The sequence below is a fragment of the Typopeltis vanoorti genome, chromosome 5 (genome assembly GCF_054136105.1).
Source record: "Typopeltis vanoorti isolate ZY-2024b chromosome 5, IOZ_Tvanoo_1.0, whole genome shotgun sequence".
Taxonomy (NCBI): Eukaryota; Metazoa; Arthropoda; class Arachnida; order Uropygi; family Thelyphonidae; genus Typopeltis; species Typopeltis vanoorti.
The window spans coordinates 91,285,601-91,302,266 of NC_143553.1; the positions used below are offsets into that span (position 1 = coordinate 91,285,601).

At 36.0% G+C, this 16,666-nt stretch overlaps 1 protein-coding gene across 2 annotated transcripts in view; it reads left to right on the plus strand.

The window, feature by feature from the left end:
* LOC150106648 (protein mothers against dpp-like) overlaps window positions 1–16,666 on the plus strand; it is a 149,860-nt gene that overhangs the window by 104,288 nt on the left and 28,906 nt on the right. For both annotated transcript variants that reach the window (XM_090393239.1, XM_090393238.1), the window contains exon 5: window positions 4,310–4,405. In XM_090393239.1, the coding sequence (XP_090249365.1) occupies window positions 4,310–4,405 (96 nt within the window). The remainder of the gene's footprint in view (window positions 1–4,309; window positions 4,406–16,666) is intronic.

The following is a 16,666-nucleotide window of genomic DNA, read 5'->3' on the forward strand; positions in this document are numbered from 1 at the left end:
GCTTGAAATGTGGAAAGGCAGCAGGAGTAGATGATATTCGACCAGAAATGCTGAAGTATGGTGGTATAAGAGTCTTACAGTGGCTGCACTGCATAGTTCAGAAAGCCTGGACAGAGGGACGAATTCCCGATGATTGGAGTAGAGCTCTCATAGTACCCATATATAAAAAGGGAAATAAAACTGAATGTGAGAATTACAGAGGTATTTCCCTACTGAGTGTTCCTGGCAAGATCTATGCAAGTATACTTGAGAAACGGTTGAGAAGAATTGTGGAAGAAAAGCTTGGTGAGGAACAAGCTGGATTCAGGCCAAATAGAGGCTGTCAGGATCAGATCTTCACTTTACGACAAATAGTCGAGAAAGCATGGGAATATAACAAAGATCTGTATTTAAGTTTTGTCGATTTGGAAAAGGCATATGACAAGGTGCCAAGAGAGAAGCTATTCAATACGCTGCAGTTATATGGTGTCAATGGGGCATTATATCAAGCAATACTTAGTCTTTATTTGAGTTGTGAGTCAGCAGTTAGAATTGAAGGAAGTACAGGAAGATGGTTTAATGTTAAATCTGGTGTGAGACAAGGATGTACATTATCCCCTCTGTTATTCATTATCTATATGGATCACATTATGAAGGAATGTGGTATTATACCTGATATCAAAATTGGAGATGTTAATGTCAGCTCTTTGCTTTATGCGGATGATGTTATACTTCTAAATAAATCCGCTACAAGTCTGCAAGATTCTCTGACTAAATTGAATAGCTGTTGTAATAGATATGGTATGAAGGTCAGCAATAAAAAGACAAAGACAATGAAAATAGGCAGAATCATTGAAAATGTCAACTGTGTTGTGAATGGAGAACCTGTGGAACAAGTAAAACATTTCAGCTACTTAGGCACAATTTTTACTGAAGATGGTAAACTAAATATAGAAATAGACAACAGAATCAGCAAAGCTGGTATCATGGGAAGTCAATTGAATAAATTCATATGGAATAAGAAAGAAATTAGTCGGAACACTAAATTAGCTGTATACAAGACTGTGTTCAAACCAATTTTAACTTATGGATCTGAGAGCTGGGTCAGAAGTAAAACACTTGACCAAAGACTAGAGACCGCAGATATGAGAGTCCTGAGAAAGATTAGAGGCGTGAACAGATGGCATCAATGGCAATATCATATTAAAAATGAGGATATTAGGAAAGAACTTGACATTGTCAGCATCCAGGAATGTGTTAGCAGAGCTAATCTCAGATGGTATGGTCACTTAAATAGAATGGGAGAGGAAAGATTAGCAAAACAAGTGTTCTCTGCCAGGTTGGCAGGAAAACGACCCAGAGGAAGACCAAGATATAGATGGATTGATACGGTACAAAGTGCCTTAGACGATAGAAATATAAGATCTGATAATGTTGGAGTCTTGACAAGTAACAGACTGATTTGGAGGAAAATTGTAGATAGGAAGTTAGTAATGAAGTAATTTTTTCATGTAGTACTGTCATATCCTGTACACCCCTTGAGGGTACATGGCAGGAATTTGATGATGATGATGATGAGTAATCCACTATTTATCCATCCCCCAGATAACTAGAATCTGTTCACTAGTCCTTGAATGGGTTGCATTCCACCTGCCATATTGCACAAGCACAGCTCATACTGTTCAGATTATGGGCAGTATGGGCAGACCCATCTTGATGCAGAATCATGAGGTTAATCAGCAAAAAAATCGAGTCCTCACACCCCTGCTAACCACACCTTTATGCAACTTCCAGGGATGACCTCTTGTGTCCTCTCTAGTCAAATGCTGAAACATTTTCCCCTGCATCAATCATGTAAAACCTTTTAATTAACATAAATGTTTCTATTATATCCCCTCTTTTTTCTCCTATCAATTGACTTACAATCCACACACCCTCAATCTATCCTCATCGGGAACATTCCACAAACCACTTACTATCTTGGTCGCTCGCCTCTGAATCTTCTCCAGTGCTTCCTTATCCCCAAGAAACCCAGGAGACGAGACCTGAGCACAATAATCCAAATGTGGATGTATCAAGGCAGTATAAAAAGGAAGGAATAACGACTTCCTTATCTCTTTCTACTTGTTAGTGTGTTGTTCAGTAGCCAAGTAATCTTATGTTGCAGACATAAGATTACTTGGTTAAATTTTAGAGGACACGTTGCTAAGGTTGCTCTATAAGCAATGAGCAACCTTATCAACATGTCCTCGAAAATTTAACTGCCTACAACCATCCCTAAATCTCCAGCTTCATCTATTTCCTAGAGTACATTTCCACCAGTGTGGTACACAGCTTGTAATCTGTTTATCCCCAAATGTGTAACTTTACATTTCTCCACATTGCATCGACACTCATTATCTTTTGCCTTGATTAACTATTACTCTACCTAATTTTGCATCATCAGCAAACAACTGACTGTTTAATTTTAGGTTATTCCCTATATCATTTATGTCAAAATTAAACAGTAGTGGTCCTAGCACTGAACCTTGTGGCACACCACTAGTTGTCTGCTTTTGCCTGGATTCTGCTCTTCCATATACTACTTTTTGATATCTGATATATGTTAAATGCCTGTGCAAAATATAGCAGAATCATCGTGTAGCCATTTCCTTTATCCAACTCAGCTGTTATTCTATTATAAAAAGTTAGTAAATTACTACAGCATAACTTACCCTTAACCAAGCTATGTTACCCTTCATATGGTATTATATTCTTATCCACCCATTCTTGAATTCATTTTTTGACCAATTTTTCCTGAGGTACTGATTGGTCTATAATTTGCTACTGCAGTCTTGTGAGGGAATTATTTTGTCCTCCCTCCACTTCCTTGGAACATTACCAGTGCTGAAACTTAAATAAAAAGAGCCTAGTCAGAAGCACTGGCAGTTCCCTTTCACATCCTCACAAAACCCAAGCTGATATCCCATCTAATCCTACAGCTGTATTTACATTTTGAGATTCTACAATATCCTGAGAAAATCTAATTCATCCACCTCTGTTTCCACATCAGTCTGTCACATATGTCACAGCAGTAACCTCTCTTGGATGATATACCCAGCAAAGTGCTCAGTCAGTGACTCAACTATTTTATCTGCTTCACCTTGTCACCATCAGCACTCAATTAAGGTTAATCTTCCATAGTCTTTCTTCCTCTTACTTGCCACATAACAAAATAACTCTTTGAGAATTCCTTTGGCCTGCTTTGCTAGATTCTTGTAATCTGATTTTGCCTTCCTTACCATTCTGGTCATCTTTCTTGCCTGACCTTTTTGTACTGTTAACCTTTACACCACATACCCTCCACAACATCTTCTTCTGCAGCTCATGTTTACTCATCCATTTTACTCCAACCTGATTAACTCTCCTTACCTTAGGTACACAATTTAATATTGCTTTCTCTAGATGATGCCCCTTAATTATCTTCCATGCACTACTAATATCGTTGCAGAGTTTTATGCCATGCCACAGATCCAAGCTTCTTTCTGAGCTTGTCATAATCACCTGCCTTGTAGTTCCACATATACCTCTTTTTGACAATAATATTTTTCGTGTTTTACAATCTCCCTAAACTGTGTGGTCACTTTTGCCAGTTGGAAGCAATGTATGTTATTATTCCATGTGTTGGTTAGCAGTTGTTTTGTGGGTCATTATAAAATTATTATTTTTGCCTGTTTTAGATTATTTAAAACCAGAGTTTCTGGCCATCAAAAATTTAAAATTTTCTCAACTCTTTTCTTGTGCTCTTGAAAGTTTTTTGTTTTTGGGATTTCTTTTGCTATTTTGTAAGTTGTATTCTTTGTATATGTATTCTTTCATAAGATCATTCGGAAATGGGGAGAAAACAAAAACACTTTACTGTAAACATTTTGTCATAGATTGTAAAAAAAATGATTTCGTGGATATGTGCAATAGTGCAAATAATTCCGCCTGGGTAATCCAGCAAATTATTTCAAATTGCATCCTGTGTCATCTCTTTTAAATACAGATTCATGATGTGAATTACCACAAACATTTTATATATATATTGGTAATTTTAGAAGTGAAAAGTCCAATTACTCCATAAGCTTCATTTTAACATAAAACAAAAAAAATCTCTCATAAAATAATTTGTTCAAAATAATTACTTGTTTTCAATCTGTTAATATTTTAATAGAAGGGCTTTTTAAATAACTGTTATACATGGAAGTAGCTTTTGTATAGAATTGAGTGCTAAAGTGCCAGAATATCAAAGTTATAAACAAAATGTGGAATTTCAAAACATATAACAAATGTTTCATTACTTTGATAGAAACACCACCACCAGCCTATAGTCCACATGATGAAACTCAGCAGACTATTGCAGGTAATCCACAGCAGCCAATGGACACAACGACTTTAAGTCCAGGTAAGAGATTTTTCTGTGATGCAAAGTTTGAAATATAGTTTTATGTATGCATACACTATGTGGCCTATGCATATTTTGATTAATATCATATGAATGTCAGCTTGAGTTATATTGCTTCCACTTTGTAAGCAGCAACGCAACCTTGAGGATTCCAATCCAACTATAACATGGATTCTTGTTAAGCTACCATCTTTGTTTATAGGAAGCCAGAAGTGCTTCTGGAAGAGAGAGAGAGTTAAAACCATGTTTGACCTTCCAAGTAGAGTTCTTGTTATCTATCACTTAGTCTGCTCACAGTCTAAAGTGCTATAGGCTTCCCGCCTGTGGAAAATCTAGAATACTTTAGACTGCTTTTTTTAATTAAATTTTAAAAAAAGACCATCAATGCTGGCATTGTGTGATTAATTGGATAACAGCCCTGGTTTGCAGTCGGTAAGCTACAGGTTTCATTCCACTATGATGTGGATAAAAAAAAAAAAAAAAGCATTGTCAGATAGAGAATAATGGATTATAGCTGTGTGTGGGAAGTAATATGTATGCTGCATATTAAAGATGGAAGTGACTTGAAAAAGTTCCATGTTTGATCTTTAGAACAAGGTTTCCAGATTATTTAACACTTTTTCCAACCACAGTACTCATTAATGTACTATATACTAAAAGCCTTTCATATGTGGAATCCACATTCAAAAAAAATTAAATAAAGTATTAAAAATCATATACAGTAGGGCCCCATATCTGCAGGTTTTGGTTTCATCGTCTTCCGCAGACCCAAAACTGCAGATAGTAGCGAAGTAGCTTTTACAGTTAGTGAGACCCAGATTTTTGCACATATAGCAAAATTGAAGCAGGAAATTATTAGTAAATTGACTTAGTCTCACGTACTAGGACTGTAGGGTTCTTTAGTGAATATGTTATGTAGTTAATATATAATGTATACACTAAATTGTATGGCTAAATAAATAATAATAAAAAGAGTTATTTTTTTATTAAATGGGGTAATTTCTAGACTACCACTTCACCCGCACTATCCAGGGATGCTATCTATTGCATTTAGGCACACATTCCATTGCTCCTCAATAATAATACAGTCATACCCCGACTTACGCGAATCCGGAGTTACACAGTTTCATATATGTACGTATTCCCGTCCCGCTTCACGCCTCACCACTAGTCGTATCTTTTCGCGCCGGCCACATTCGCCAGTATCGCACATGCTGTGAACAAGCACTAACGTGTTTCGCGCGGTCTCCATTCATACAAGATTTTTATAGTCTACAAACCTTGCGATTGTTTAATGTTATGTTCTTGATAAAAAAAATTTTATCACATAAAAAATAATAATGTCGTCCAAAGCAAGTCCAATTCTTCTACAGCTACAAGAAAAGAAAAACATTGACTTCAGAAACAAAACTCAACATTATTAAGGATTTTGAAGGTGGAATGAAAATTTGTGAGCTACCAAAGAAGTTTGATCTACAGGAATCCACAGTAAGAACAATCATAAAAGAAAGGCTTACAGATTTTGGAGGACATAAATTCTAACGAGGAATGAATTGTAGCCGCAAGGTAAGGAATAAAAAAATCATTAGCTTGCTATGAAGAAATTTTGCGTGACAAGAAAAAGACATTATGCCATCAGACGAATCTATTAGATTTTATGAAACCATTGACATCGAAATAACTTTCTTTTTTTTTTATGTACGAAAAACTACAATTATGATTATATTTCTTAAAAAATATAGGTGTTTTTATAAACCTTTGGTCCCAATTAACTAATATTTTATATGTTTGTATTCAAAATTATACCTGAGTTACGTGAATTCGGCTTACGCTCTTTTTGTTGGTCCCACCTACCGCGTGACTTCGGGGTATGACTGTATTACATATTTATTTAAAATTATCATAAAACAATTTTTACGTCTTTAGAATCTACGAGGAGCAATGGAATGTGTGCCCAAATGCGGTAGAAAGCACCCCTGAGTAGTACAGGTGAAGTGGCAAACTAAAAAAATTGCCTCATTCAATAAAACTTCGTGTTTCGACAAATAAAATTTAATCCACATAATAATTATGTAGAATGAAATGAGAAAATATGCTAATGAAAATGTAATTGTTAATAAAATCATAACATTTTTATTCTTATTGGGAGGAATCAACTGAGATCAGAACACCTCATGTTTAGCTATATTATTATTATGGGCGACTCCAGGGAGTCCTTAGACTCATCGAGAGAGAGAGAGGTCCTAAACACCATGTCCACACAACTATTCGACATTCTCACAGTATCTATCATACCTTGCCTTATCATAGCACCCACAACAGACTCTGGCAGCTTATTCCACTCATTTACCACTCTAAAAGTAAAGAACCCAGCTCTAACACCCTTGCTAACCACACTCTTGCCCAGCTTCCATAGATGTCCCCTAGTTCTCCCACCACCAGTCCTGACCTCAAAAATATCCTCTGAATTAATCCTATAGAAACCCTTTAGCAATTTGAATGTCTCAATCATATCTCCCCTTTTCCGCCTATCAACTAATTTCTGCAACCCACAAATCTTCAACCTGTTCTCATAAGGTTCATTCCATAGACCTACTATCATCTTGGTCACTCGCCTCTGGATCCTCTCCACCTCCTCCCCATCAAGAAGGAACCTCAGTGACCAAATCTGGGCACAGTAATCGAGATGAGGTCTTATCAAGGCTCAGTACAGAGGTACAATAACTTGCTTGTCTCTGCTCATCAAAGTATTTTTCAACAACCAAGTGAGTTGATAAGCTGATTTAGCCACTTGTGCAATGTACCCCCTAAACTTTATCTCCCTATCCACAAACACTCCCAACCCTGGCCTCATCAATCTCATGGAGTATAGTTCCACCAATGTGATGTACTGCTGCTAATCTTTTCACCCCAAAATGCATAACCTTACATTTTGTCACATTAAATTGACATCCATTCTCCTTAGCCTAGAACTCCAATCTATCCAAGTCTTCCTGCAAGATTTTGACATCTTCTGCATGCATTATTGCCCTGTCTAACTTTGCATCATCAGCGAACAAAAATTAATTGTTCCTCTTAGACCTTTCCCTATGTCGTTAACAAATTAAACAGCAGTGGTCCAAGAACAGAACTCTGCAGTCACAGGCCATCTTTTGGACTCTACTCCTCCTGAATAAACTACTCTCTGATATCTCTCCATCAACCATCCACCTATCCATCTCACTAACCCTATATCCATTCCCATATGTTGTAGTTTATGGATTAGAATTCCATGTGGTATCCTGTCAAATGCCTTAGCCAGGTCCAGCAGTATCACTGTAAACCCATTACCCTTATCCAGTTCAGCCGTCACTGTGTTATAAACTTGAGCAAGTTACTGAGGCATGATCTACCCTTCACAAAGCTATGCTGTTTCCCGTACAGTATCTCATTATCATCAATCCATTCCTGTATTTTTCCCTTGACTACTTTCTTCAACACCTTGACACCGACTCCTGATATGCTGATCGGTCGGTAATTTGCAACAGTAGTCTTGGATCCTTCTTTATGCAGTGGAACTATTTTCCCCTCTTTCCACACCTTCGGGACTAAACCAGACCCTAATATGAATATGAATATATTTATTCATCTTCCGAATCTTTGGCAGTTGACTGCTTGCTTGCCTACTGAGCAATGATGTGGATGGCTGAGGACCATCGATAGTAGAAGCTTTGTCGAGTTTTTTTTAAAAAACATTGTTATTGGAAGCTGCCGGTTTTGTCTCTTCAATTCAATAAACAGGTTCTGCAAAGGTTCCAAAAGCTTCTGTTATTGTGCGAGTAATTTTTATGCTGCGCTCCATCATTGAATCATAATCCATTATCTGTTCCTTTAATGTTTGAGCCATTCGAAATATTGTGGCAAATTTTTTGAGTGTCCACGCTGGTGGTATTGTTCACTTTCATCCTCATTGTCATCTTCTGTAGAAGATTTGGTAAGATCTTTCAACTCCTTGTTACTGAGCACCTCATGATGTCCATGTAATCATTCAATTCTTCTTCTGTCATATCATAAATCCCTCTCCACCTATTTTCTGTACTGTGTTAATTATCATTATTATCTGTGAGTTAATATTGGGGGCGTCTTGGGAATTATGAATGGCATCACTCCACAAATTCTTCCAGCATGCAAGTTACCGTTTCTGGCTTCAATTTGTCCATTGCTTCCTTGACGAATACAATTGCATCTGCAATTATGAATGAATTTCCAGCATTCCATGACTCCAACATCAGCAGAATCCTCAACCATTGCATGAATCATATCGAAAACCTGCCGAGCATATGAAACTTGGAAGCATCTACTGACACCTTGATTGAGTGGCTGAAGCAATGCGGTTGTATTAGGTGGGAAGAAAACCACTTGAACATTTTCATCTTTGGTGACTAGTGACTCGGTGTGCTCTGGAGTGTTGTCTATTATCAATAAAACTTTAAATGGTAATCTTTCCCTCTCCAAGTCTTTTTTAAAATATCGATGGGACCATTTGATAAATAACATGGCCGTGACCCACTCTTTCGGATTTGATTGCCATAAAAGGCCAGGTTTAATTATATGACCAGCTGTGTTGCCACAAAGTAGCAGCGTCAGTCTGTCCTTAAATGCTCTAAAGCCTGGTGCTTGCTTCACAGTTTTATGGATGTAGGTCCGTTGGGGCATTTTCTTCCAAACGAGGCAGGTTTCATCACAATTAAAAACTTGCTTAGGATGATAACCTTCCTCTGCAATAATTTTTTAAAATTCTGCTGGGAACAATGCAGCAGCTTTTACATCAGCTGATGCAGATTCTCCTGTAATTTTTATGTTTTTTAGATTAAACCTAGTTTTGAATCTATGCAACCAGTTTACAGTATGTGATTTACAGCAACCTTGCTTGCTGTAAATGACTTTTCTTCCTCTTCTGTTTTGTCTTGCAGCCGCATGTCTTCATATAGTATCAATGCTTTTTGTTGAACATGTTACCGTCAATAGGAATCCTTTTTCTTGTCATGACTTCCATCCACAAATTCAAAGCTTTCTCTACCTGGAGTAATGCACTCTACCCATAACTTTTGCAGATTTGGACGCAATGGAAAGACTGGCATGAATTTTTTCTTTGTTCTTCAATACTTCACGTATCAAAGATTCATTTTTATTATAGATCTTGGCAGCGGTTGCAATTGACTTTTTTCCTACTTCAATCATATTGATAATCTTTGAATTTTCACTAATACTGAGCACTTCACATCTTCTCTTCAGTTTTTAAGCCATTTTTAAATTTTTCACAATTTATTTGCTTGAATTTAAATGCAATTTTTAATTGCAATGACAGACAATTGACTGCTTTCTTTGACAACTCGAGTAAAACTAAACATGAACAAACACGCATGTTTAAGTCCATGTGCCTAGCAAAACAAGCGTGTTTCGACAAGTTTTCAGCCTGTATACACGTATGTGTGTGTTTCAACTGGCGCAGCGCTTGACTGTTCCACATGCTTTTTTCGAACCGCTGATAAGTGCAAGCGTGGATACTGGGGGGGCTACTGTATATATTTTTAATTCCAGTGATTATCATTAGAAAATCGAATATTCTTTTACAAAATTGCAATACCTACACATATTAGCAGGAATCCCACAAAGAGTGATTAAGCTTTTAGAAAAAAGCTGCTTTGTTATATTTGATATTCTGTTTAGATTTGATTGAGCCACCATTATGAAAGGAGGAATCAGTGTGAAGATGAAGATCATGTTAACGTGACAGAAGTTGGCCGAGTTTGTTGCATTTCTGTAGTCCTTATCCAGTGGTGATAAAGATAATAAATATAATGAAGTTTGGGGATGCTGAAGGGTCAAAGCTGTATAACTGAGAGGAGATCTCCACATAGCCTTTAAAGGAATGCGGAGAACTGACCAGGGCTTCTGACCTAATGTCCAATCCTCACCTTCTCGTGGTGCACTCTGTTGGGTATTGTTGCGACGTTCTATTTTCATGTTATATTCTAAATCCGCCATCTTGCTAAAAGTCACTTTCATAAAATAAAGGAAAACTAATTGCAAATTAATCACTGATCTAAAGGTAGAGAAATTTCTATTATACTGCGCCACTCTATCCTTAGATAAGTCTATATGAATTAGTAAGATTAATTCAAAATTAGTTAGCAGTCTTTTCACTCATTCAGGCCGATGGTATTTATTTTCTTTCTTTCTGGGATTCCCGCTAGATCCGAATTTTTTATGAACGGTGCAATAATAAGGAATTCAGGCAAACACAATATTTAGATTAACAAAATAAAACATTTAATATATGATATATAACAAGTACAATAACTCTACTTTTAAATGAAACAATACAATAAACTCAATACAACTCGCTAAGTCTCTCATTCCAGTTCGATGTTCTAAATTCTCAAAAACAATTTGCAACTTCAAAAACACATATTTTCTTAACTCAGATTAAAATAACAAACTTCACAATCAGTCAGTCTCTACAAATCTGTCAGTTCAATGCTTAAGTTCACAGCAGGCACTAATCTAGGTAGACAATATTCCAAGCAAGCTTATTCCGGACTTTGAGCATCGGAGATCTATTACAGTTAATGCTAGAATAGACAAACATATACAACTACTCTTACCAGATAAAATCTTCAATACATCAAGTTATTGCGAGTACACTTATGAATTAACTTATTTACATTAGCGGAACACACATATTAAAATTCTTCTACGCTTTAACTGAACTTTTGTTAACTGCGCTTCACTATTCTAAAAAAACAGCAATTTTGTTTATCTCATTACTGCATTAACTTTTCTTCACAACGACAGCTGATTTCACTTATAACAAACTTTATGATTCACTACGCTTTGGCCTTCTAACACTATTCTCATGAATATCTGCCCTAAAGAATTTATAATCTTCTTTTACTTCTTTGCTTGTATGCTACTTTCCTACTGGTTCCGCAAAGCTCACTCTCCCCTCTCTCTTACTAATAATATCTCAATTCTCTCTTTTCTATATACTTTCACTTCTTTTTCCCCCCCGTTCGAATGCCACGTTCTCTTCGACCCCGTGGTTGTTTACTCATGCGTCTCCATGACAACAAACTAAACGCAAACATTTCGCTAATGTAATACAACGCTCTACTACTACATGAATGATTACATAACGTTAAATAATTTCACAAATAAGAATAAACAGAATATTTGAACTACTTAGTCAACATTTTCATTACATATGAAATTAATTATAAATAACACTTTACGTTACATCATATATATTTAGTTACCATAAATTTTACACATATTATTATTTAATATATTAACAGTAGGTTAAGAATAGAATAAATAATTAAATAGTAATTCTTAAATAAGGAATAGTAATTGCTTTTTATATAAAACATGATTAATATTTAAATAGGCAATGTTAAATGTGAATGAAAATAATAAATTACATAACATAGCTTCATTCACAATTTAACATAGGCTCACCCTTTCTTTGAAAAATTTTTATTATAAGAAAAATTTTTCTTCTGACACTAGGCTCCTTTAAACAAAAAAAAAAAAAAAAAAAAAAACTGGATTACATATTTCCTTTTCTATTTCTCAAGTAATACCTAGTTTGAATGAAATTTGGTTCCTTATCATGATTTGTGCATTTATTCATAATCTGTTGCTCATTAAGTTTCTTATTACTGTCATTAACAATTTCCGCGTGTCTTTTATGTCTGTAGTATGGGATCGTCTCTTCCAAATTCAATTCATGCTCTGTATTAGCATCACTGTGTTTTGGCTGTTTTGTAATATTTGTGTTCCGTCTGTGATTAGTTCTTTTATGGTAATTCCTTTCCCTTCCCAATATTGCTTCTAGAGAATCTCCTAGGCAGACTAATTTGTCAGGTCTCTTCTTGTACAATTTCAGTCGGTCTGAGTGGACAACTAAAGTTCTTTTCATTCCTGTAGATTCTCTTATTCGAAAGTTAACAGGAGATGTCTTTTCAACAACTTCATAAGGTCCTATTGCACATTTTCCAAACTTTCCTGTTCTCTTGTTACTATGATCTTGTCGCAAAAGTACTAAGCTTCCAGGTTTTAATTCCTTATAGGTTCTTAGTCTATTAACATACGCTCTAGCCTTTTGTGAGCTGTTTTGACTGGCTTCTGCTACTAGATCATATGCAATTTTGTTTTCAGAGATCATATTGTTAAGATACTGATCAATGTCTGGGAATCCTGAGTTTGCATGCGTGTTCTTGAAGTCACTGGGAAACAGTGGTTCAAAACCATATAAAACTACAGCAGGGGTTTCTTTTATGGCAGCATGCAGGGCTGTCCTACAGGCAAAAAGGGTGTGTGGAAGGAACTTATCCCAATTATACAAGTGATTATTAGCAAGTTTGGATAGGGTTTGTTTCAGCGTACGATTCATCCTTTCACACATTCCATTTCCTTGGGGGTGATAAGGAGTAGTGAAAAGCTTTTTTATCTTCAGTAACTTGCATAATTGAAGCATAACTTCAGCTGTAAAGTTTGAACCTTGATCAGTGAGAAGTGTTTGGGGGGTTCCATATCTTGAAATGATCATCTTAAACAACTTGTCAGCTACGGTTTGCGCAGTTTGATTCTTCATTGCTGTGGCTTCAGGAAACCTAGAGAACATATCTATTACAACAAGTATATACTTGTTTCCTTTAGAGGTAGTAGGGAGTGGACCTATAATGTCCATGGCCAAAGCTTGAAAAGGGCGAGTAGGAATAGGGAAAGGTTGAAGAGGAGCCTTTCCTCCATAATTTGATTTCCTTTGACATAGATGACATGAAAACACATAACTTTCAACATCTCGTCTCATTCCCTTCCACACATATCTATTTCTAATTCTCCCCCATGTCCGGAAAAACCCTTGGTGTCCTGCTAGATCAGCATCATGAAAGGTATATAACACCCACGGTACCATGACAGTAGGAACTACTATTTTGTTTTTCCAATTTCCGGTGACATCATGTTTTGCCATCAGGAGGCCATCTTCATCCAAATATAAGGACTGCAAAAACGTGTGTTCCTCCAAGACTCCTTCCCCATTTTTGATTCGTCGATATATTTCTCCCCATGTAGGATCCAACTTTTGTGCTTCTATAATGGAGAATTTGGTCCAATTCTGAAGGTGTGGGGGTTTCCTTATGTTTTCTTGTCCCTCATTTTCTTCAGCTATCAAGTTCACTATCTTTTCTTCTGCACTGATATCCTCATCTACTTTATCATCTAGGGCTCTGGATAAGTAGTCAGCAACTACATTGAGTTTTCCAGGAATATAACATATCTGTATTTGGAATTCTTGTAATTCTAATGCCCATCGAATAATCCTTTGGTTTTTATCTTTCATCGTGGATAAAAAGGTTAGGGGTTTATGGTCTGATCTTAGAAAAATTTCTTGTCCTAGTAACATGTATCTGAATTTCCTTAAGGCATGTACAATAGCTAGTGCTTCCTTTTCAATAACTGAGTAATTTTTTTCTGATGCAGATAGTTTTCTACTTAGAAAAGCAATGGGTCTAATTTCTTCTCTCTTTTTCTGTTCTATCACAGCTGCAATAGTATCATTCGAGGCATCTGCTGCAAGATAGAAGGGTTCTCCAAGAGTGGGATGAGTGAGAACAGGAGATCTAGTTAATGCTAAATTTAAAGATTTATGGGCAGACTCTTGTTCCTTTCCCCATACGAACCTTTCTCCCTTTTTAGTCAACTTAATTATGGGCTCCATTATTTGAGAACAATTTGGAATAAATTTTCTATAGAAGTTTACCATTCCTAAGTACCTTCGTACTTGTCTCACGGAGGTGGGTATTTTAGCTCTTAGAATGGCAGAGATGTTTTCTTGAGTAGGGATTATTCCAGCCTCACTGACAACATGTCCTAGGTATTCAACCTTTCTCATGAAGAATTTACATTTTGAGCACTTCAATGATAGACGTGACAAATTTAATCTATTTAACACATTATCTAAAATTTCTTCATGTGATGTTAAATCTGGGGTGTAAATTAATAGGTCATCTTGGAAACATATGACTCCCTTTCCTAACATGTCTGAGAGTACAGTGTTCATCAGACATTGGAAACTCATAGCTGAATTTCTGGCCCCCTGAGGAAGTCGACAGAGTTGGTATTTTTGCCATCGAGTGGTAAAGGCAAAAAACTGTCTGTCCTGTTTTCTAAGAGGTATCTGGAAATAGCCAGAGTTTAAGTCTAGTTTTGAGAAATATTTTGCTCCTTCTAGACTAGCCAGGAGCTCTTCTATGTTACATAGAGGAAAGTCAATGGGCTTAGTGACCTTATTAATCTCACGCAGATCTAATATAAATCTGAGACTTCCATCAGGCTTTTCTACTAATAAAAAGGGACTATTCCATCTGGAATTAGATTTTTCTATGATCCCAGCCTTCTCATAATCATTCAGAAGGATCTGAAGTCTATCTAGATATTTAAGAGGGGTTTTGTACTGCTTAGTATAGATAGGCATGTCTGAAGTGATCTCAATGGAATGCTCTACCTTGTTTGTACAAGTCAATGAGCTAATATCTTCAGTGAACGTTTGAGGGTATTTTTGAAAGATTAATAGAATGAAATTCTTTATTTCTGCTCTATCAGTTTTTGATTCTGTTAAATTAAGAGCTTCGTGCAATAATTTTCTTTTCTTATCACTCAATCCATCTTCAAGGTTTAAGGTCTCAATCTCCATCTTGTCACATAGTTTCCTTTCATTGTCTTCATTGTATATTGACTTATGACTCACGCCACACAAGGAGATGGTTTCAGAGGCAAAGTCACACATGAATTTATTTTTCTCTAGGAAATCTAGTCCTAGTATGATTTGGTCATTTGTGTCAGCAACTTCAGGAAGGATAATGAGATCATGTGAAAACTTTACTGGAAAACAAGGTATGGAAATTTCAGCATTTAATTTTCTTGTAGCAATCAGTTCAATTTTAGCAACTCCTGTGATTTTTACTGGTCTCTGAATCAGGGTGATGTTATCAGAAAAGTCATCAACAAGTTTATTCACCATAGAGTTAGAAATAACTGATATATGGGCTCCAGTATCTAACAGAATATTGCACGGAATTTTTCCAATCAGACCTTGTACAAGGGTTAAAGGCAATTTGCCATTCTCCTTGGCCATCGTTACACTTTGCATTCTATGGAAATCGTAGTCTAGTGAATCTGGTTTGTTAGTTAAGGTGATAGAGTTATCTTCATTGACTTCCTCATTCTTAATTTCTTTCCCTTTTTTACAGTTTGAAAGATATTCAAGAATTGGTGAAGGTGTAACTTGATCATTACAATCTTGAGTGAGTGATTGTCTTATGGAGCATATTTGTTGCATTTCTTCCAATATTTTCTCTCTTTGCTTGGCCAGACTGTAACATGCTTCTAAATTGACAGCCCTTTTTTTGTAAATAACCTCTCTTAAATTTTTATGCAGTCCCAGTCGAAATTGTTGAAAGACAATCCAATTTAAGTGAGGCCTTTCTGTAGGGGACACCCTCGTAGATCTAGCAATGTTCATCAATCTGTTATAATAATTAGTCACATCTTCTTTGTCATCTTGCATGCACTTGTGGAGTTCTGTAAGGGTTTTAACGTAGCACCTAGTATGGGAAAACTTAGTAATTAGTTCATCCTTAAACTTCTTGTATTCTAAGGTTTCTCGAAGTATTGGAGATGAATGCAAAAATGTTTTTGCTTTACCTACTAATTTGCTTCTAATTAAAACTAGCAATTGAAAATCAGTCCAACCTGCAATTTCTCTAAGTTTTTCAACATAGGTAAAGAAAAATAGTACATCATCTGATTCTTCACCCGAAAATTGGGGAAAAACTTGTTGTGGGTTTACCGTACGAAAGAATTCACTATCATTCATTTCAGAGCTTGAAGTAACAGCCATAATGATTAATAAATTACTATCTCAATTAATACAATAATCTTTCTAGATTAAAATAAACTTTTTATCTTTGCCTGACTCCAGATTATAACCAGTTCATTGTGATCTATTCAATTTACCTTTTAAATTTTCAGGGAGCAATTTCACAATTATTATTACCAAGTTAAATTAAATCTGTTAATCTACAGCTGTTAAATTACTTTTTATCAATTAAATCACATCCTGTCGACTGCGCCATTTTGTTGCGACGTTCTATTTTCATGTTATATTCTAAATCCGCCATCTTGCTAAAAGTCACTTTCATAAAATAAAGGAAA